The sequence below is a fragment of the Aspergillus lucknowensis genome (genome assembly GCF_044049455.1).
Source record: "Aspergillus lucknowensis strain CBS 449.75 chromosome Unknown BJX67scaffold_57, whole genome shotgun sequence".
Taxonomy (NCBI): domain Eukaryota; kingdom Fungi; phylum Ascomycota; class Eurotiomycetes; order Eurotiales; family Aspergillaceae; genus Aspergillus; species Aspergillus lucknowensis.
Window position 1 is genome coordinate 155309 of NW_027263601.1, and position 18833 is coordinate 174141.

At 54.8% G+C, this 18833-nt stretch overlaps 6 protein-coding genes across 6 annotated transcripts; 2 read left to right on the top strand and 4 right to left on the bottom strand.

Moving 5' to 3' along the window:
* Positions 1 to 4429: 4429 nt before the first annotated feature.
* BJX67DRAFT_364766 (uncharacterized protein) lies at positions 4430 to 5306 on the bottom strand. Its single transcript, XM_071030235.1, has one exon. It carries the CDS (start codon positions 5247 to 5249, stop codon positions 4758 to 4760), a length of 492 nt encoding a protein of 163 aa, XP_070882071.1. The 5' UTR covers positions 5250 to 5306; the 3' UTR covers positions 4430 to 4757.
* Positions 5307 to 6651: 1345 nt separating this feature from the next.
* BJX67DRAFT_364768 (putative sterol carrier protein) lies at positions 6652 to 8357 on the bottom strand. The gene is made up of 2 exons (XM_071030236.1): positions 7731 to 8357; positions 6652 to 7673 (listed from the first exon to the last, which is right to left on the bottom strand). Exons 1-2 carry the CDS (start codon positions 8222 to 8224, stop codon positions 6791 to 6793), a joined length of 1377 nt encoding a protein of 458 aa, XP_070882072.1. The 5' UTR covers positions 8225 to 8357; the 3' UTR covers positions 6652 to 6790.
* Positions 8358 to 9630: 1273 nt separating this feature from the next.
* On the top strand, positions 9631 to 11575 carry BJX67DRAFT_364771 (putative mitochondrial carrier protein). The gene is made up of 6 exons (XM_071030237.1): positions 9631 to 9859; positions 9923 to 10423; positions 10468 to 10576; positions 10632 to 10850; positions 10896 to 11233; positions 11278 to 11575. The coding sequence occupies exons 2-6, from the start codon at positions 10247 to 10249 to the stop codon at positions 11479 to 11481; spliced, it is 1047 nt and encodes a 348-aa protein (XP_070882073.1). The 5' UTR covers positions 9631 to 9859; positions 9923 to 10246; the 3' UTR covers positions 11482 to 11575.
* Positions 11576 to 11598: 23 nt separating this feature from the next.
* BJX67DRAFT_364778 (putative pH signal transduction protein PalA) lies at positions 11599 to 14629 on the top strand. Its single transcript, XM_071030238.1, has 6 exons — positions 11599 to 11708; positions 11760 to 11997; positions 12055 to 12109; positions 12178 to 13072; positions 13118 to 14095; positions 14144 to 14629. The coding sequence occupies exons 1-6, from the start codon at positions 11701 to 11703 to the stop codon at positions 14427 to 14429; spliced, it is 2460 nt and encodes an 819-aa protein (XP_070882074.1). The 5' UTR covers positions 11599 to 11700; the 3' UTR covers positions 14430 to 14629.
* BJX67DRAFT_385072 (uncharacterized protein) lies at positions 14620 to 15844 on the bottom strand (the record flags this gene model as incomplete). Its single annotated transcript, XM_071033785.1, has 2 exons — positions 14620 to 15701; positions 15763 to 15844. 2 exons carry the CDS (start codon positions 15842 to 15844, stop codon positions 14620 to 14622), a joined length of 1164 nt encoding a protein of 387 aa, XP_070882075.1.
* Positions 15845 to 16304: 460 nt separating this feature from the next.
* On the bottom strand, positions 16305 to 18819 carry BJX67DRAFT_385073 (transcription factor domain-containing protein; the record flags this gene model as incomplete). Its single annotated transcript, XM_071033786.1, has 4 exons — positions 16305 to 16983; positions 17058 to 18090; positions 18138 to 18301; positions 18356 to 18819. The coding sequence occupies 4 exons, from the start codon at positions 18817 to 18819 to the stop codon at positions 16305 to 16307; spliced, it is 2340 nt and encodes a 779-aa protein (XP_070882076.1).
* Between the last annotated feature and the right edge of the window lie 14 nt (positions 18820 to 18833).

The following is an 18833-nucleotide window of genomic DNA, read 5'->3' on the forward strand; positions in this document are numbered from 1 at the left end:
CCGGGATGCCACGCAAAGTCAAGCAGTACAAAGGTAAGTGATCTCCAAATCCCTGTGGCGAGTATCACTGCTCACCTGAATGAAGATTATGCGCGGGCTCTTCCCGAATCGGACTCGCCTCAAGGCAACGTTATGAATCCTGGTCCAGCCATGCTCCTCCCGCTGACCAAGATGCGGACTACCCCCGTCTTCGGCCCAAATTTGTCTGCGGGCCCAGCCAACTAAGCGATATGGACGACATCTCCGGGAATGCTTTGATTTCTCTGATGAAGCTGGGTATCGGCTTCGACGGCGCAGGCTGCTTGTCCAATAAAGGCGCCCCTCAATTATCTTGTCGATGCCAGGCCCTCAGCTTTCCTCACTTTGATTTTCTATTATAATGACCCATACAAACCATTACATTCAGTCGTGGACAACACTGCTCCTCGACCGGAGCAAAAGATAAAAGCAGCGGATCGTTTTCGTCGATAACGGACTCCACGACTATTTTCAGTTTCGCCAAGTCAGCGTCCGCTGGTGTACTCGAAATGTCAGACTGGTGGCGGTTCGTTGCTCGGGGCCCGCGGAAGCTGTTCGCTTGCTGCTGAGGAGTAGCATCCCAGGGATAACACTCACTATCAGGATGGCAATGTTTTCGTGATGGTGGAAGACCTCCGGTCATGCTACGGTTCTGGTGTCAATAAGATTTCATGGGAAGTGGAGGGAAGCGTTCTTCTACTTCCCAAACCCTCCCTAGTTATCCATACACAATGTATGGACCCGGGGGAGAGGGATATTTTCGTGTTCAAGCGTTACTTTGACCGACTTTGTCATGCTCACAAAATGGACTGGCGCGGCCCTGTATGCGAGCCCCGTCCCCGAAACCGTGCGTTCTTGTTACTGGAGAGAACCGCTGTAACGTGGTTTAGACCTGCGCTATCCTGAGCCGCGAGCTCCACGGCCACCTCTGCACTGAGAGCTCAAAGAGATATCAGGGGGTAAGCTGAACGCGAGCCTCATACCCGTGCGTGCCTTTGCATTCGGCAAACATTTTTCACAATTGGATTCCTCTGTATCAGGCATGAGTACGACAGATCCTGCTGCACCCCAACGCATGGTGTAGCTAGCTAAATCGCCAATGACAAGATTGCGAACTCTCAAAAATTCACCGTGCAGCATGTCCAGGTTGGCTCGGAGCTGAGGTGGAATGTGGGATTTTCTCATATTGGGCACATGGGCGATATCACATCATGTGTTCTATTCAGCTAGCATTATCATGCTGGATCTAACAGTATGCCTTTTACTTCCCATTGGATAGCGTAGTCCCTCGGCGTGTACAAAGCTAACTCATTCTCCTTCCAGAACGCGCTTTCACTGGCAACCCACATTCAGATTGGTTGCGCAACGTTATCAGTGGTACTAGGAGGCCGATTTATCTGTGGCCAGTTCAGCTATCACGCCACTGATCCAGGTCCATCCACATGTTCTCCATATCCTTGAGAGTATTTGAGCTTGTACCAATATTACAGCGGCGTTTATCAACAATGAGAACGGAATCCAGCGCAACATCCAAACAAATGCATCATCGGGGGTGCACCGCTCTTCGCATTATAATACCTCAGAGCATCTGGCCCAATACCGCGTGACATACTCAGGTCCACGGGCATGTGGCCGAATTCTATACTGCCGAGGATGGTGGTAGGCATTATGGACGTGGAACGGTCGAAGAAGCTGCTGTCAGGTGTGTCTAAACCGAGCAGCCACATGTTAATTCTCGTGCCGCCTCGCGCGTCTGACCACTGCTGGGCCGCCCATCGTGGGGCGCCTTGTACTCCCACGTTGAGAAGTTGATGCATTTGAGGCTACCTACCAGCACAGCCGGGAGGGGCCGCCCGTACTGCGGCTATCGCAGTAACCCGTCCGGCGCACCTACCTGCGACTCACTGAGAAACCGCAGGGGTGTTGTTGTGGATCTTTCTTTAAACGGTTCTCCTCGTGAGTCTAGCAACTGCTATATTTACCGCGATGCAGCGAGAGACATCATCAACGACCTGCGCAACTCAGTAGTGTACTCTGCCTGCATTGAGAGCGGAGCCTTCCGAGCCTTCGGAAACCGGCTGCGGATTCTCCAGAAATACGTTGATCGCCAGACCCGCGTATAGGGCGCAGTTTCACAGACATTAGACCAATGCAGATTCATCATCCCCCGTCCTCGCTCAGCACCACCCGGACTTTGAACATCTTGTTTCGTGTGGCCTGATCCGGAAGCTGTCTGGCCTTACACCTCCACCGGTTCCACGAGGCGAATCTCTTCAGCAGCAGATCCTTCGGCGACCAGCAGGCCACTATCACCAGCATCCGACATTTACGCGAATAGCTGACATTACCGGACCTACACGTGCGAGAACGGAAGCTATAGACGTGTCAGAGAGATTTTCAGCGATATAGTGAATGACAAAACCAGCTGCTGTGACCCAGATTTCGAATGCAGCCAACGATATCCGCAATTGAGGTACTTTTCAATGCAGACTACAATGGTTGGGCCATGAAAGCCAAAAGTGGTACAAAGACACTATCAAATTCTCCAAACGGGATACCTCCGGCGCGGCTCGAGGCGCAGGTATGGCCACCGCAATTAGCCACAGTATGGATTCGACGACTCTGGCACATGGACCTCATTCTCGAGTTCTTCCGGCTTACTGTCGTTTGGAGTCAGCTGCAAAGGATACCCTACAACAAGCTGCGCTCCAAGCTGGGATGGGGCAAGCTGCAGGACTAGGTATCCATATCAATAAAATAACAGCTGCGAGGCCGAGACTATGATCAGTCTTTCCGACTCGGAAATCAAGCCATGTTCCGTATCTGCAGCAAAACATTTACAAAGACAGGGGGGTTCTGCCAGAAACTGAGCGCTGCTTCCTGGTCCTCCTTCTGTGACACCTTACAAGCAAGACAATGGTTATCCAGATCTCACTTCGCCCACCCTCGGCGATTTGATCCCCTTGTCAGATCTTCACATCCTACGTGAATGGTAGGGTCATACGCCCACAGTGCTGGAAATATAAATGCCCCTCGTAGCCTGGATACGGCAGTATCCAGGGCCGCAGCGGTATGTTCCCAGACAAACTTTTATAGAATTCTTTGCTGATTGGATGGAATGCGAGTCCTCATTTCTCAAGATGGGATCGAACTCTATATCACTGTTGCCGTATACAACACGGCCTAGCTGGCGTATCTTAACCGGAGCCAGCGTGTCGAGATAAGAAACGGGTGACTATGCTGCTACGCATTCTACAAACAAAGACGTTACTTTTCGTATCGACATCTCCGTTATCTGGAGCGATCCTGGTGATCTTGTCGGAAGGAGTGCCCAATGGAGATCTATCTAGACAATGAGGCTGATCTGAAGCTATCCCAGAATACGCAATTTTACTAACAGACCAAACACATCGATATTGCCCATGACTATATTCGAGAACGGACCTCGAAGGCATAACTCGCATTGACGTACATCAACACACGAAGCTGCGGCCCGGCTCAGACCATCACTTCTCTTATTCGGCATGGATGATTATCGCGACATCGTCCCATGCCTTCCCTTCATGTTCGTCGGCTAGAGAGGCCAGGTCCTTGGCATTCTCGTCGACATGTTGGCCGAACTCCGCGAGGATCCCGCCGTGGACATGCAGATCGAAAATATCCAATTCCACCACGTCGATGTGACTGAAAATCTAGCTGACAGCATGACGAAGCCTTTTGAAGCTCAAGGATACAAAGAGTTCAAGGCCGGATGAAGGAATCAAAGAGAAAATAAATAAGCTGATATGACCTGGAATAATAAAAAAATTCCATGGTGTTTCCTCTTTGTCTAGTGTTTCCATGACTTCAAGGCTGTGTCTAGATTCCCTAAAAAAGTACTATCTAAAGCCTCGTCGTCGCCTCGTGAGGGGCCTGTGTTGGGGGAAAGATAAGTCAGCAGATCAGCAGGGGACACAAGAACTGTAGATACTAGATAGGGACGACAAGAATCTTGAGACTCGACAGAATTTGATATCAAAGTGTACAGTGCGTAGGTAGGTAGGCACATGCACAGCGCCTCGATCGCAACATCAATGCTACGGGGGATCGTAATGTCCAATGAAGTTCAAGTAGTGAACAGTAGACTGCTATTCATTATTCAATAATGGTGTGTATATCGAGTTAGACAAGCTTGCTACCACTTCGCGGAAGTGAAGCCGCCGTATTTGGGGCGTGTGGTGAGTGTCTGGGTGAGGTCGGAGTCGGGTTACAGAAGTGGTGCGGTGCGGGAAGGCGCTTTGACGAGGCAATGAACGGAGCAGAGCAGAGCAGATCGATTAATAATTTCCATGAATTAGAGGATGGAGTATACGTGGTCGATGGTTGATGGAGTTTTACTACTGCCAGAGCTGAAAGCTGTAACTATGTCAGAGTAAGAAGTGAGGAGTTAGGGCTAAGGATAAAAAGGTTAATTGGTGAGCAAATTCCCGAGATCGAACATTGTCGATGGGAGGTTCTTCAAGTTTATTCAGCCAAGGCTAGACAAGGTCCGCCAGTGTTGGCTCGTACTTGAAAACAAGAAGCCAACGAGTTTGTATTCATAAATCTTGAAAGATCGTGAAACTACCTGTCATCCAATCCCAACCCAGCCGAGTACATACCCCCTCAACTACAACTTGAACGCAGAAGAGAAAAGAAAGAACAGAGAGAGAAGAATCACAAAGGAGCAAACTCCCTATCCAACAGAAGCATAAACTCCATCACAGCCCTCCCAAAAGACCCCCCGCAAGCCCCCCGATAACAGGCAAGTTCGCGAGCGGGTTGTCAGGCTTCGGCTTGGGGGTCGGAGAAGGTGACGCAGAGGGCGAAGGATCCGCACTCGCAGGCTTCTTCTTCTCCTCCTTCAACTCTCCATCGCCTTTCTCTTCCTTGTCCTCATCCTCATCCTTATCCTCATCGTCGTCCTTGTTATCCTTACCCGGTGCGCCGGGGACGCTGACGTTGACGTCAGCGTTCGACGAGGGCGTCGCAGACGGAGTGGCAGCTAGAGCCTTGGACGAAGAGGGCGTTGGCGATGAGATTTCCTCTTCTTCATCTTCTTCTTCGACGATGGGGGTGGGCTCCTCGGGACCCGACCCGTCAGCATTGGGGAAGGAAGTCATCTCGTTAGGCGTCATGGAAATGGGCATGTTATTCCCGTAATCCGGCGTGTTTTTGTCATTTTCCTTGTCGTCGTCGTATATATCCATCATCTGCGCGGCGCTCTAAACGACCGAACCAAACCAAACCTCTTGATTAGCTACCTCGCCCTTATTTCCCATTTCGTTTCATTTCATATAATATGATATCCTTGGAGGCAGTGACGTACCTTCAATGAGCCATACGCGATCTTCGAAGTGAAGTCGTCCGTGTCCTCGGGTGAGACCTCCTGGCCATCTGTGTCTGGCTCTGCGCGCTTTGAGCGGAGAGCCGGGGCGGCGCTGGTGAGGAGAGCGAGGTTTAGGGCGAGGGCTAGGGAGAGTTTCATTTTGATTTAGTTGCGGAGCTGCTTAGCTATCGTATCGGTAATCTGGGTCGATCAGATCGGACTGATGTATGGAAGAGAGAGGGGCTACAAGCAAAGAGGTGGGAGGAGGAGGGCCGGGACGAAGGGGGAAGAGAGACTTGTGCTTGTGCTTTATAGCGGGTTGTTGGGTGTCAGCGAGCAAGTCTCGCGTGGTATGGATGGACATTCTTGACACGTCGGTGGTGGTCTGTGTCGCGCCTCACACCTCCTGGAGGGCGCGCTGTGGCTTTTGAGTGCCTCGTCTGGGAATCTTATCCGCAGTCAAGGAGGGCAGCCACACATGCCTATGTTCAAGAGGAGGCTTATTATGGTGGATACGGCAGCAGGTGGCATGATGCCCAAGTAAGGGATGATATACGAGGACAAAGCTCAAGCTATCCGATGGACAAGAGGTAAACGAGGAACATTCCAGACTTGATTGCGTAATTACCGATCTACATAGACAGGACAGCGATACATTCCTGCGGAATGAATGAACGCCAAATGTACCTCCTTCTGATTGACACGGACCGCGCCATGTATGAAAGAGACAGCGGCCGCAACACGAGGGAGAAACTCGAAGAGAACCCCATCTTGTATTGTAGGGTTCAGCTTCAGCTCGGTCTCGGCACGATTTTGACCTCGAATATCATGGGATGACGGACGAGACTTCGAAAATGCCTGTTCATGATGGTTAAAGTTGTAGATCTGTTAGTAATGCTTGTCATGTTAGTGAGTTGGTGAGACGCATTGTGAATGGCGGCAGGGAGAAGGGACACATTCATCCCTCTCGTCTCGCCCTTGATAATTTCCAGGCGTCGGTGTCAATGGCTGCCATTCCTGACGAACCCTGGTTGTATGTAAATCACGACGATCACTTTCAATAAGCTGAGGAGTTGCCGGTGTTGATGGTGTATGCTCAAAGCGAACCCAACGGCCTCGAGTCGGCGCCAGGCGTCGGGATTAAGGCGAGCAGGCGTTTGCTCTCGGTCCCGTGCTATAATTTGCCGATAGAATGGAGAGTGTCCATCAACAAGGGTATGTTGGAGACCTGGATATGTATGAAGAGGAAGGAAAGGGAAATGGGAGCCAGATTGAAGAGATTTGCGGTGGTTGTTGAGGCTTAGTCAGCTGTGCACCGGGAATATGTTCCGCCGGGACCGAGGTGAAGACAGCATCTCCAATTGGAAGTCTACATTCTGATCGCTAGATTGTACAGTCGTGAGGTATATACATCAATAAAAGAAACTAAAAACGTGCAAGAACCCTCTCCTGCGCATCTGCCAGCGCCCATGAGTCAAACGCCGACTTGCTGAGAGCCTTCTTGGCCTGTTCAGCGGTGAAACCCTTGGCCTCGACAGCCGGGTTGTATCCGAGACCAGTGATCTTCGCGACTTCGGCCGAAGACACAGGCTTGGCGACCTTTCCGTCTGCACGCTTGTAGACTGTCACAACAACGGCACCACCCAGACCCAGGTTGTGTTGCAATGCAGCGTCGGTCCCGTCGACCAGGCGGTTGTTGGCCCAGCCACGCAGGTGCCACACCAGCTCTGTGCACTGCGCGAGACCGGTGGCACCGAGCGGGTGGCCCTTGGAGATGAGACCACCAGAGGGGTTGATGACCATCTTCCCACCGTACGTGATGTCACCCTTGGCGACCATCTCGTGCGCCTTACCGGGTTCGGAGAGCTCAAGGGCGTCGATTGTGATCATCTCGTTCGCGGAGAAGCAGTCGTGCAGCTCGCACACCTTGATGTCCTTGACGTTGACGCCCGCCTCGGCGACGGCAGCACGGCAGGCAGCACGGGACATGCCGAAGCCCATCAGGTCGATGGAGCTGCGGTTGTACACGGAGGTGTTGTCTGTGGCAAGCTGCTGGCCAGCAATCAGAACAGCCTGGTCTTTGAGGTGGGGGCGGGCGTCCAAGAAAGCCTGAGAGACGATGACGGCGGCGGCGGCACCATCGGAGGTGGGGCAGCACTGGAGTTTGGTAAGGGGCTCGTGGATCATGGGCGCCTTCTGGATCTGTTCAAGGGTATATTCGTCCTGGAACTGAGAGTAGGGGTTGCGCTTGGAGTGTTCGTGGTTGATCCGAGCGATCTCGGCGAAGTGCTCACTCTTTGCGCCGTACCTGTCGGAGTCAGTATCGCTCAACTAGGCTTCAATAGAAAAAGGTCCAGGAGCGTACTTCTCCATGTATTCGCGACCAGCGTTACCGAACATCTGAGCAGCACCAGGAGCGTTGGTGACACCGCGAGTGTCGGCCATCATCATACCGAAAAGACCGGTTGGGTTGGCACGGTCGTTGTAGACCGACTGCAGAGACCCAGGGCTCATCTTCTCGAAACCAACGACGAGGATGCAGTCGGCGGCCCCGTGCGAGACCAAGGTACGGGCCATGGCGAGACCGGTGGAGCCAGTCGAGCAGTTGTTGTTGACGTTGTAGATCGGGATCTGGGTCAACCCAAACTGGTAGAAGACACGCTGCCCGCAGGTGCTGTCACCGTAGACGTAGCAGGCAACACCCTGCTCAACTTCATCATAGTTGACCTTTGCATCCAGCAGGGCCTTGACACCGGCCTCGAAGCCGAGCTCATTGTAGTCGACCTTGCCACGGGGCTTGATGAACTTGGTCATTCCCACGCCAAGCACGTAGGCGGGAGACGCTGCTTTCTTACCCATTTTGAAAGAATGTGGGACGATGCACGAGGGATGAATTCAAAAACAATTAACGACCAAGCAGAAGAGGTAAAGGGCAAGCCTTTAAATGCGATTGCGAGAGCATGTGGGCAGGAGTGGTGGCCGTGACTCCTGTTGCGGAGGCGTCGCGAGAGCAGCTTTGCGGGGATGCCGCGGCCGAGGTCCCGAGGGTATCTGCGCCGCTCGAAAGGGGTTAGCGCCAAAATCATATGACGCTCTCCCAGGGGACCAGCGACCCTGCAACTGATTCAGTCTGCGGCCTCCGATCCATCCGTTCCTCTGGCTCTTGTGTCGGGTCTGGATCTCCGGGTTCGGGCACGGTGCAGCGACTCATCTTTCCTCAACTCGGGCGGGCTGAAGCTTCATGTCTCCATGTGAAATTGTGAGAGTGCCAACACCCCTCATAGTCTGAGGATCAACAGCCGAGATCCACGACTTGAAAGTGTGGAAGTCCTGGCGGATATCGGCAATTTGTGAAGGGGGTGTAAGCATTCTGATTAATGATCTTCTTCTCGGCCCCAGAGCTGGCCATAAGACTCTTACTGTCTTGAAGTCTGCGATTCTCAACGCGATATCGAGTCTGATACTCATTGGCGCGGAACAGCGAGCTGAACCCCCAACCGACAATGGCAGACGGGGTATCCCAGCATGGGGAGGCCGAGTTCAATGTCATGCCAAGCGAAAGAGAATTGTGATTAATCATGACGACCAGGTATTTGTTTCCTGAAGTCCAGTACCACAGTTTCCCCGAATCTCGGCCGGGTCCGACAAGCTACGACACCATTCAAGGTTCACCACAGCTTCTCACAATGCTGCACCCACAGATTCAACCTCGTGCTCCACAATCTTTGGCCTGAGACTTTGTCAGCCACAGCCATGCAGCAGCCCTGACGCTTTGACTTTCACATGCTGGACATTAGCATTCCCCATGAGGTAATTACCTGCAGCACTAGCCTAATCAGATCTAGACTGCTTGCCTGTCAAGGAATCTTCCCTGAAGACGTTCACCCTCGCATACTAGTGCCATATCGAAAACCGGACCTGAATCACACCGTCCCTTTGAAAAATTGAGAGATCCCCGCAGATGATTCACTTGAAGAACGCAGCGTTCCCTTTGGCTCCCTGCCAGACTCGAGGCGAAAGAGGCTTCGCGGGGTAAACTCAAGCTCAACCGGACTGGTTTGGTCCGAAATGTGGCTGCTTGCCACCCTAGTCCGTTTCTGGTTAGCCGCCCATGCTTCCAGTCTGGAGCTCACACTGCTCGCCGACGCGCTGAGCTGCCACGTAACGATGAAAAGATACCTGTCGAATCGTAGGAGCGTAGAGAAAACAAGCAGGGTGCCCCATGGCGGCCAAGTTGACAATGTTGCTGCTCTTCTAGTCGACTGCAAACACAGAGGTTGGACGGATGCTTCACAACGACGTCACTGTCGGCTAGACCTGATCGAGCACGAGCGAATCCACTATTTCCCTTTCTGGTTGGTGTCGTCCTCTGTGTGGACCGCCCAATTCGCCCAATTCTGTGGCAGAGCGAGCTCCCAAAGCCAGAACTTCTCTCGTCCTCCCCCATTTCACTCTCTCTTGAACCCGGATTGTACCGCCGCGGTGAGCTGCCTCGTAAGTTATCATACTGACGGTCTAAGACACAGCCTTGCCCCGCTAACTCCCGTGTCAATCTAGCTCCTAATCGTCCCGTCGAACTCGAGCTGTATATCGCGGAGACCTCGTCCGGGAGCTGGATAGCGCATCGTCGTGCGGAGACCCGACGGACCTCTCTTCTGCCATAGAGGGAAGACTGGCAGAGCCGAGAGCTGGATCCAGGCTTCCTTCATGGACAATTGTGGGACGCCAAACGGTCTACTCGCACGCTGAGAGACCGCTTTGCGTTCCATAGGGTTCCCCAGCCTACCTTTGCCGAGAGTGAAGCAATTCACACCTGAAACAACGACGACTAAGCGACCTGACCAGAATCACCTTGCTGCCCCCAATGGGATACCTATCGGGATGACTGACAAACACAATGAACTTGCGCGCTTTACCTCTCCTTCACAACCATCACCTGCCATAATGCCCACAGGGAATAGCTGGACTATGGATGAAACTACACGCAACAGGCTCCTGAAGAGATACAAAACGCAAGTAGCCTCGGGAACTTCAACTATCTGCGCTACTCTAGCTGTGGTACGTTCTCTGCCAGGCTACAAAGGCTGCCGCTAATTACGTAGACTCCACTGGAGAATATCAAAACTCGAATGCAAACGCACAACTTCCAGAATATCTTCCAGTGTGTCCGATATCTGTGGCGAACTGAAGGTCCTCGTGGCTATGTTGCTGGTATGTTTGCTGCCCCCAGACACCTCGATAGTTTCGTGTGTTAACAGAGGAGCAGGAGCTCTACCCCCTCTAGCCAGCGTCACGGTGGTCCGCGTCGTGAACTTTTCTACCTATAATGCCGCGAAACACCGCATCTCCGACTTCATCGAGCGAATGACGGGTGAATCTCCGCTTGGGATATACAACCAACGAGGCAGCACTCCCACCCTGTCGACGACTTTTACTTTCATCAGTGCCGGTTTCATTGCGGGGCTCGTCACCTCTCCGCTTGCCTGTACGTGCAGAACCCGGTTTCTTCAACTGTAGGCTAATGGAATAGGTCCTTTTGAGCTGGCCAAGAATGTGGTCCAAACGTCCGTCTTGATCTCGAATCGCGCACAAGCTTCCCCAGACGCCGTCAGAGACCCTTCGTTGCGTCACAAGCCCCGCCTCGGAACTTTTGAGGCTATCCGGCAGATCGTACAGCGGTACGGCTTCAGAGGCTTGTATACTGGGTTCAAGCTACACGCCATGCGCGATACGCTCGGATCGGGGCTGTATTTTGCAGTCTACGAAACGGTCAAGCAAATGGCTGCGCGTGAGCTCGGGCCGGATAAATCTCCATTCGGGGCCCCCATGATTGCCGGAGCAATCTGCAGCACTGTGCCGTGGTTCTGCGTAAGTCACCGCCCTAAACGACAATTTCAGTGCTAATGAAGTAGACGTATCCGCTCGATACCCGCAAGACTCGCGCGCAAAGCGTGCTCCTCGGCAAGACGAAGGAGATCGGAGAGGCGTCCGCGGCCGTCGCGCGATCCAGCATGTATAAAGGGCTGTCGATTATTTTGATCCGCACTGGAGTGAACAATATGATTTTGCTGAGCATCTTCGAGTACATTAAGATGCGCATCAACGAGCTGGATTGATGATGTATTTATGTTGGGGTGTTAGGAGCGTCAGGAGTACATTTCAGTAGTACATGTGAATAAATAGTGAATAAATACGCCCAATATCAACAAATCTAGAAAGAGTCCACTCAGCCACTGTTATCTTGCTGCCTCAGGCACCACAACGTCATCCGTTGCCGTGGGTGCGGGACACTTTTCCCACCATCAACAACTCCCAAACGAGCGCGCACCACCAAGATGACTTCGTACGTCCAGGATTTCCTGTCACAATGGATAAGCCGTATTAACAGAAGCAGAAACATCTTGCAGATCCCCTTTCGCCGCTCGCACACGGTCTCCCTCTCCAATGCCCTGACGCAATACATCTCCTCCAAATATGACCAGCGCCCCGATATGTTCGCAGACGACCTCCTGCTCATCGACCGGCTGCGAAGCGAAGCTGTACACGTTCAGGAACCCCACGTAAGCGGGGTCAGCCGGCTGGTCACCTACGCGGCTCAACTGAAATGGCTCGGTGGGAAGTTTCCCGTTGACGTGCGTCTTCGGCATATATTCCTCGAAGCAATTTGGAACGGTGATTGACGTGTGTAGGTTGGGGTTGAGTTCCCCTGGTATCCAGCTTTTGGGTTCAATACGTCGCGGCCAGGTACGTCTGCTGCCTATCTCGCCGTTGCGCACGTCGAAGTACCTTGTATGGGGACTGATGATGGGAAGACTCGCAGAATAACATCCGCTTCGAGCTCGCAAACGTCATTTTCAACCTCGCCGCGCTCTACTCCCAGCTCGCATTTGCCGTGAACCGCACAACCTCCGATGGACTAAAGCAAGCATGTAACTACTTTTGCCAGGCAGCCGGCGTGCTCAGCCACCTACGCGCGGACATCGTCCCGGATATGCGCACGGCACCGCCCGAAGACATGGACGGGATGACACTGCAAAGCCTGGAGGAGTTACTCCTCGCGCAAGCGCAGGAGTGCTTTTGGCAGAAGGCTGTGAAGGACGGGCTGAAGGATGCCTCGATCGCGAGACTCGCGGCCAAGGTATCCGACTTCTACGCGGATGCGTGCGACCACGCCGTCAAGTCTAATGCGATCAGTCCGGAGTGGATCCACCATATGACGGCGAAGCAGCACCATTTCGCGGCGGCCGCACAGTACCGGCAGTCGCTGGATTGTCTGGAGAAGCGCAAGTACGGAGAGGAGGTTGCTCGACTCCGGGACGCGGTGGCTTGTGTGAATGAGGCGTTGAAAGAGAACCGGTGGATTAACCGGACTGTGCTTGGGGATCTACAGGGTCTGAAGAATCGGGTGGCAGAGGACTTGAAGCGGGCCGAGAAGGATAATGATATGATTTATCTCAATCCCGTGCCACCGAAGTCGGAGCTGAAGATTATCGATCGGGCAAGTATGGTGGCGGCCAAGGCGCCGTTGCAGGTTACGGATGCGATTTCGATGCTGGGGGATAAAGGGCCGCTGGGACAGCCCCTGTTTTCGAAGCTCGTTCCGTACGCCGTTCACATCGCGGCGAGCATCTACTCGGACAGGCGGGATCGACTTGTCAACGAGCAGATTATCGGTGAGCTGGAAACCATGACCGACAAGCTACGCGAGTATGTCCCCGACACTCGGGTGGGTGTGTTTGGCTAACTGTTTAGTTTGCTGTCGTCGCTCAACCTCCCCGGCTCTCTACAAGCGCTGGAGAAGCCCCTCGGCCTACCGCCGACATTAGTCTCTCACGCCGAAGAAATGCGCCAACAAGACGGGCTGTACCGCCTCCGCAAATCCCTCCAGGACATCGCAAAGGTCAAGAACAGCGATAAAGCAGTCTACACTGAAGGCGTGGAGCTCCTCGCGGCCGAAAAGGCAGAAGACGCCGCATCCAGGCGCAAATTCGGCACAGACCGGTGGACGCGCGAGGCTTCTGACGCGGCCGCGCCGAAACTATATACGACCTCCAACGAGATCGACGGGTACTTCACCTCTGCGCAGAGCAGCGATAACCTCGTCGAGCAGAAGCTCAAGGACTCCGAGGCCGTGTTCCGCGTGTTGACCGGGACGAACCGCGACCTTGAAGCGTACGTGCCCAGCAGTCGGCGCGCGACGATACCACCAGAAGTCGAGCGCGAAGTCAGCCGTCTCCGCGGATGCATCAGCGACGTCAACCGTCTCGAGAGCCGGCGCAAGCGCAAAGCGCAGGCCGTCAAGGATAAAGCACGCACAGACGATATCAGCCCCGCCCTCGTCCGCGAAGCGGCGCGGTTAGAGCGCGAGTTCCCCATGCAAGCGATCCAGGCCAGCCAGTTCGAAGAGCTCTTCGAAACCCGTCTCCAGGACTTCAACGTCGACCTGGAAATGGTCGCGCAGGAACAGCGCGAGCAGGAGCAAATCGCCGCGCAGGTGCGTGACGCCAATCGCGCCTTTACGCGAGCGCACACGGGTGATGCGTCGACACGCGAGAGGGAAAGGGCGCTGCAGGAGCTGGAGAACGGGTACCTGAAGTACAAGGAGATTATCTCGAATATCGAGGTTGGACGGAAGTTCTACAACGATCTTGCCAAGATTGTGGGGAGGTTCCGGGATGACTGCAAGGCGTTTGTGCAGAAGCGGCGGATGGAAGCCGCACAGCTCGAGCAGTGCGTTTCCAAGTCTTACGACTTTGGTATAATTGCTGACAGATGCAGGGACATATCCAGCGCCGCGGCAATGGCGTCACTGAGTATCTCGCCAATTCGCCAACAGCAACCTCATCAAGTCCCAGCGACTGTCCAGCCCGTCCAGTCCGTCCCACAAGCGCGGGCACCACAATTCCCAGCGGACCTGGAGCCGTTGACAGCACCACAGCCGACCCGTGGCGTCCCGCAGATGACGCCGGGGATGTGGTCGCCAGAGATGGGGATTCGGTTTGGGGGCTCGGGGCAGACCCAGACCCAGACGTGGGATCCGTCGAAGGGGGTGAAGTTTTCGTAGTGACAGGATGGCATGGTTGCATGGCTGTTGCCTATTGCTTATCTTGCGCGTGCATTGCATAGACAGCCTATGAAGTATTTATTGGTTAGATACAGCGTTTCATCAACTATCATCCAACATCCCATCCAACATCAGGATAACATTCATCCCCCCAAATCAATCATCAACATAGGAATAAAAGATACAGAAGTCAAACCCTCCTCATAACAGCCGCCGCCTCAGCCGCCTGCTCCCTCGCAGAAACACCCAGGTCCTCGCACAGAGAGAGGAACTGCAGCCGGCTCGTCCACGTCTCCCACTCTGCTCGCCACCTGCACCCTCCGTCGCTTCCTTCGCTGGTAGTCTTATTCTTATTCTGTCCCGAGCCAGAGGAACAGTAATTGTCATGATAATAAGACTCTATTCGAGCGAATAACTCCTCGCCCATGATAATCATCCACAGCGCTACAGCGGTTACGCTGGCCTCGCCGACGCCGAACCAGCGCTTTTCTCCGCCTTCTTCTTCTTCTTCTGGTTTCTGAGAATGCGCATGCCCATACACATGCAAAGGTAGAGGTATATGTGGATGCAGATGCGAGAGCGTATCCCGCGCCATCTCGAGCGCGATGCGCTCGCCTGTCCCGGCGGACACGAGGAGGCGCTCCTTGGTCAGGAAGGCGAGGAAGGAGATGAGGTTGTAAAAGGGTTTTTGCGTGCCTTGTTTTGCGCTGCTGCGTCTGCGTCGTCTTTGGGTTTGGGTTTGGGTTTGGGACGTTGTTCGTGTTGGTGATGGTGCTGGTGCTGGTGCAGAGCCTGATGCGAAGTCGGATGAGTCGAATGAGTCGAATGGAGGTGAGGTTCGCTGTTCGAGGTGTGTTCGTTCTTCATATCCATATCCAGGTTCATATCCATGTTCGTTCCCGAATATCGAAGGCTCTCCCCCGTCCAAAGACAAAGACAAAGACGTAGTAGAAGCAACCGGGAACGAAGACACAATCACACACTTCACCAATTCATACTCCTCCTCCTGCTCCTCCTCAGTATTGTTACCCGCAAAACTCCCCTCATCCGCATCCAACTCAATCCCATACCCAATCTCCGACCCCTGTCGTCGTCGTCGTAAGATTTCATGAACACCCCTGGCGAAATCCAACAACCTCTCCTGCGCGGGACTCGGGCGATCCGGCGTCGGCGAGGTCGGGTCCGTGTCTGTTGTGCGGGGGAGGGATTTGCTTTCTTTTAGGAGGGTGGATAAAAGCTCTTTTGTAGATGGGGGTGTTGCTGTTGCTGTTGCTAGAGTCATTGAGTTAGTTTAGTCCGGGTGTGGGTGGTGGATGATCGATTGATTGATTACCGAAGGTTAATGCATCGCGCAGCGCGATCTTCCCGGAGAGGTAGAGCGGGAGGAGGTCGGATATCTCTGTCGCTATCGCCATCGTTGACAGAGTATTAGGTATTCGGCCGGGGCCTGGTAGTCCAGGTCACGGTAGACGTAGATGGAAGAGGGAGAGAGAAGCTGTGCTCGGTCTAATTGTACTTCATCCTGTGTCTGGATGTATAGCTTGTGTGGTGACGTCAGAAGATTATACAGTAACTTAACTTTTACATTCCAAAGGAAACGGAGTACTCTACGGAGACTCCTACATGCCATGTAATAAAGGTGGGCCTTGAGACTCGTCTCGTTCATATTCATATCGTACCGTATCGCTTCATGCTCCATCCACTCCCAGCTACAATATACTCCGCCGCACAAAGCCTCCCCCAACCAACCAACCAACCAACCCTCCAACCCTAAACAACGAGAAAAAAATAACGTAGATAATAACCTTAATACACCCGCTCTACTCAACAACCCACAGATCTATAAAAAAAAAAGCCAACAAAACCAAACCAAACTTAAACAGCCGCAGCAGCCGCAGCCGCAGCCGCACCCTTCTCATCCAACCCCTCCAGGAAGAAATCCAGCTCGCTCGGCCCGCCCTGGCTACGCTCGTTCTCGGCAATCTGCTCGAGAAGGCTGAGGAATGGGTCTTTTTCTTCGTTTGCGCTTCCGCTTCCTGGACCTGCTCCTCCCGCGGAAGCCGAGGCTGAGGCTGAGGCTGTACTGGATGGAGGTTGGGGTTGCGACTGCGACTGCGACTGCGACTGTGAGTCTGGTGATTCACCTGCTGGGACGGGGGTTGATTCGAAGGGGAATGTAGCGTATTGTACGCCGCTGGTGCCGTTGCTGACGCCTAGCTGTGATTGGAAGCTGGAGGTTGAATGGGACAGCGTGTGGCCGTGGCCGTGGCCGTGTGGGAAGTGCGGGGCGGGGGTTGAGTTTGCGAGGGTCGGCGAGAAGATATTCGACGGGCCCGGGGCGGGATTTGCGCCTGTTGCTGTGCCTGGCGGCTGGTCGAGGTCTGGGTCCACGGGGATGTCGGGCCAGGAGGATGTACCCGATGACGGGTGGAAGGTTATCGGGGAGGTTGTTGGTTGCGGCGGGCGCGGATGCTGGTGATTCAGCCCGTTGGGCTGGGGCTGTGGTTGTGAGGGGAGTGTCGGGGCGTACAGGAGTTGCGGGTCGAGGTCCATCCTAGTGACGTTAGACGTTAGACGCTAGACGTTAGACGCTAGCAATCTGTTAAACAGGAGACGAGAGGAACGCACTGTTCGTCGCCATCAACAAGGCGGACATGACTCCCGTCAACAACCAGTCCAGGATACCGGTCGAGAAAGTCCTCAAGGTGGAAGACAGGCGCAAAGCGGACGGGCCGCGCCGCGAGCGTGCGCACCAGATCCGTATGGCACGCCGACAGCGTCGTCAGCAGATCGCGGTGGTGCTGAACGCCGGCCCACGACTGCCGCAGCCAGGCGAGCTGGTGCATTTCACGGGCGAGGAAGTCCGCGGACGAGGCGAAGACCTCGCCGTCGCGCCGGCCATGGAAGTGCACGCCGTGGATGTGCACCGTGCCCGCGACGGTCAGGCAGTAGGCGACGAGGTCCGGCCACTCGATGCGGGGCGCGTGGCGGGCGAGCTCGACGAGCTCGGCGATGGCGTTTGCGTGCGAGAAGCAGAGGGTGGTCGCTTCGATCTGCCAGCTCTGGTGCTGACCCGAGCCGCGGAGCTCGGCGAGGTCGATCGGGAGGAACGGCCGATACAGGAGGCAGTGGACGAGGTGATAGATGAGCTTGGAGAGGAGGAGGAGCGTACTCTCCGGGTGGCCGAAGAGGGCCTCGATCGAGGCGAAGAGGTCGTGCGTACCTGCGGCCCAGAGATCCAGTTCCTGCCGGATCTTCGAGAGGTTCGAGAGCGCGTGCCACGGGAAATGCGAGTCGCCCTTGACGCCCCCCGCGGCTAGGTAGCGGTGCGTGACGCCGAGGATGCGCGCAATGTCGACCAGCAGCGCGGAGCAAGAGCCGGACGTCTTGCGCCGGTCGGAGGAGTAGGGGATGTTGGGGCCGACGGGGTTGAAGACATCACCGGGGTCGGAGCCCGACGCACTCGAGGCGGGCAGGCGCACGACGATGGAGTGGTCGGCGATGAGACACGGGCGTTTCGAGCCGCAGGTCAGGAACCGGTCCATCACGTAGACGGTCCAGAAGAGACGGCGGCGCATCTCGCGCTCGGGGGGTAGCGCCGGGTGCGAAGCGGGGAGTTCGCGATACAGGTCGAGTGCCAGGACCATGGACACCGCGTTGCCTTTTGCTGTCAGAAAGAAGGAAAGCAAACAGAGGCTGCATGCATACCTAACGTCATATACGCCTTCTTCCCACACCCGTAGGCATAGAACGTCTGCGAGAGGAGCAGCAGCGTCTGCAGATTCTCAATTGACGGCCGGTCGATATCCACCAAGCGACGGGCCTGCCGCGCATACTCCAGACTTCCCGGGGGCGGATTCGCCGTCGTATACCTACGCGGTCAGCGAGCTGTACATTGAGAACAAAGAAAGAATATCGTAGCCTACCGCAGCGTCAACGCGTAGATCGCCATGGACAGGTGAACCGGCACCTGCCCGTTCGCGTGCCGCGTCCTCGTCGTCGCCTCGTCCAGAATAAAGAACGGCTTCCCGTGCAGGCGCGCGAAGTACGCATCGAGCATGGCGTCAGGGATGCGACCGGGCTGGGTCTGCACCTGGCCATGCGCATGCCCCTGCCCCTGGGCATGGGGATGCGTGTGGTGGTGGTGCGTGTGGGGATGTCCATGCTGCTGATGGCGTGCATACGAGGACGCCGGGTTCGGCGCGAGAGAAAACGGAGACGAATGCTGGAGATCCTGTCCCACGGGCGACGAAGGCGAGAGAGGATGGCTGTTGTCGTCCTGGAGGCGCTTTTCGAGGCCGTCGACACGCTTCAGCAGGGCCTCGAGGACGTCCGTTTTCGGGCCTCGTTTTTTGGGGACGGCGTCTGTCAAGCTGTCATTGGCAATCATTCACCGAAAAAAAA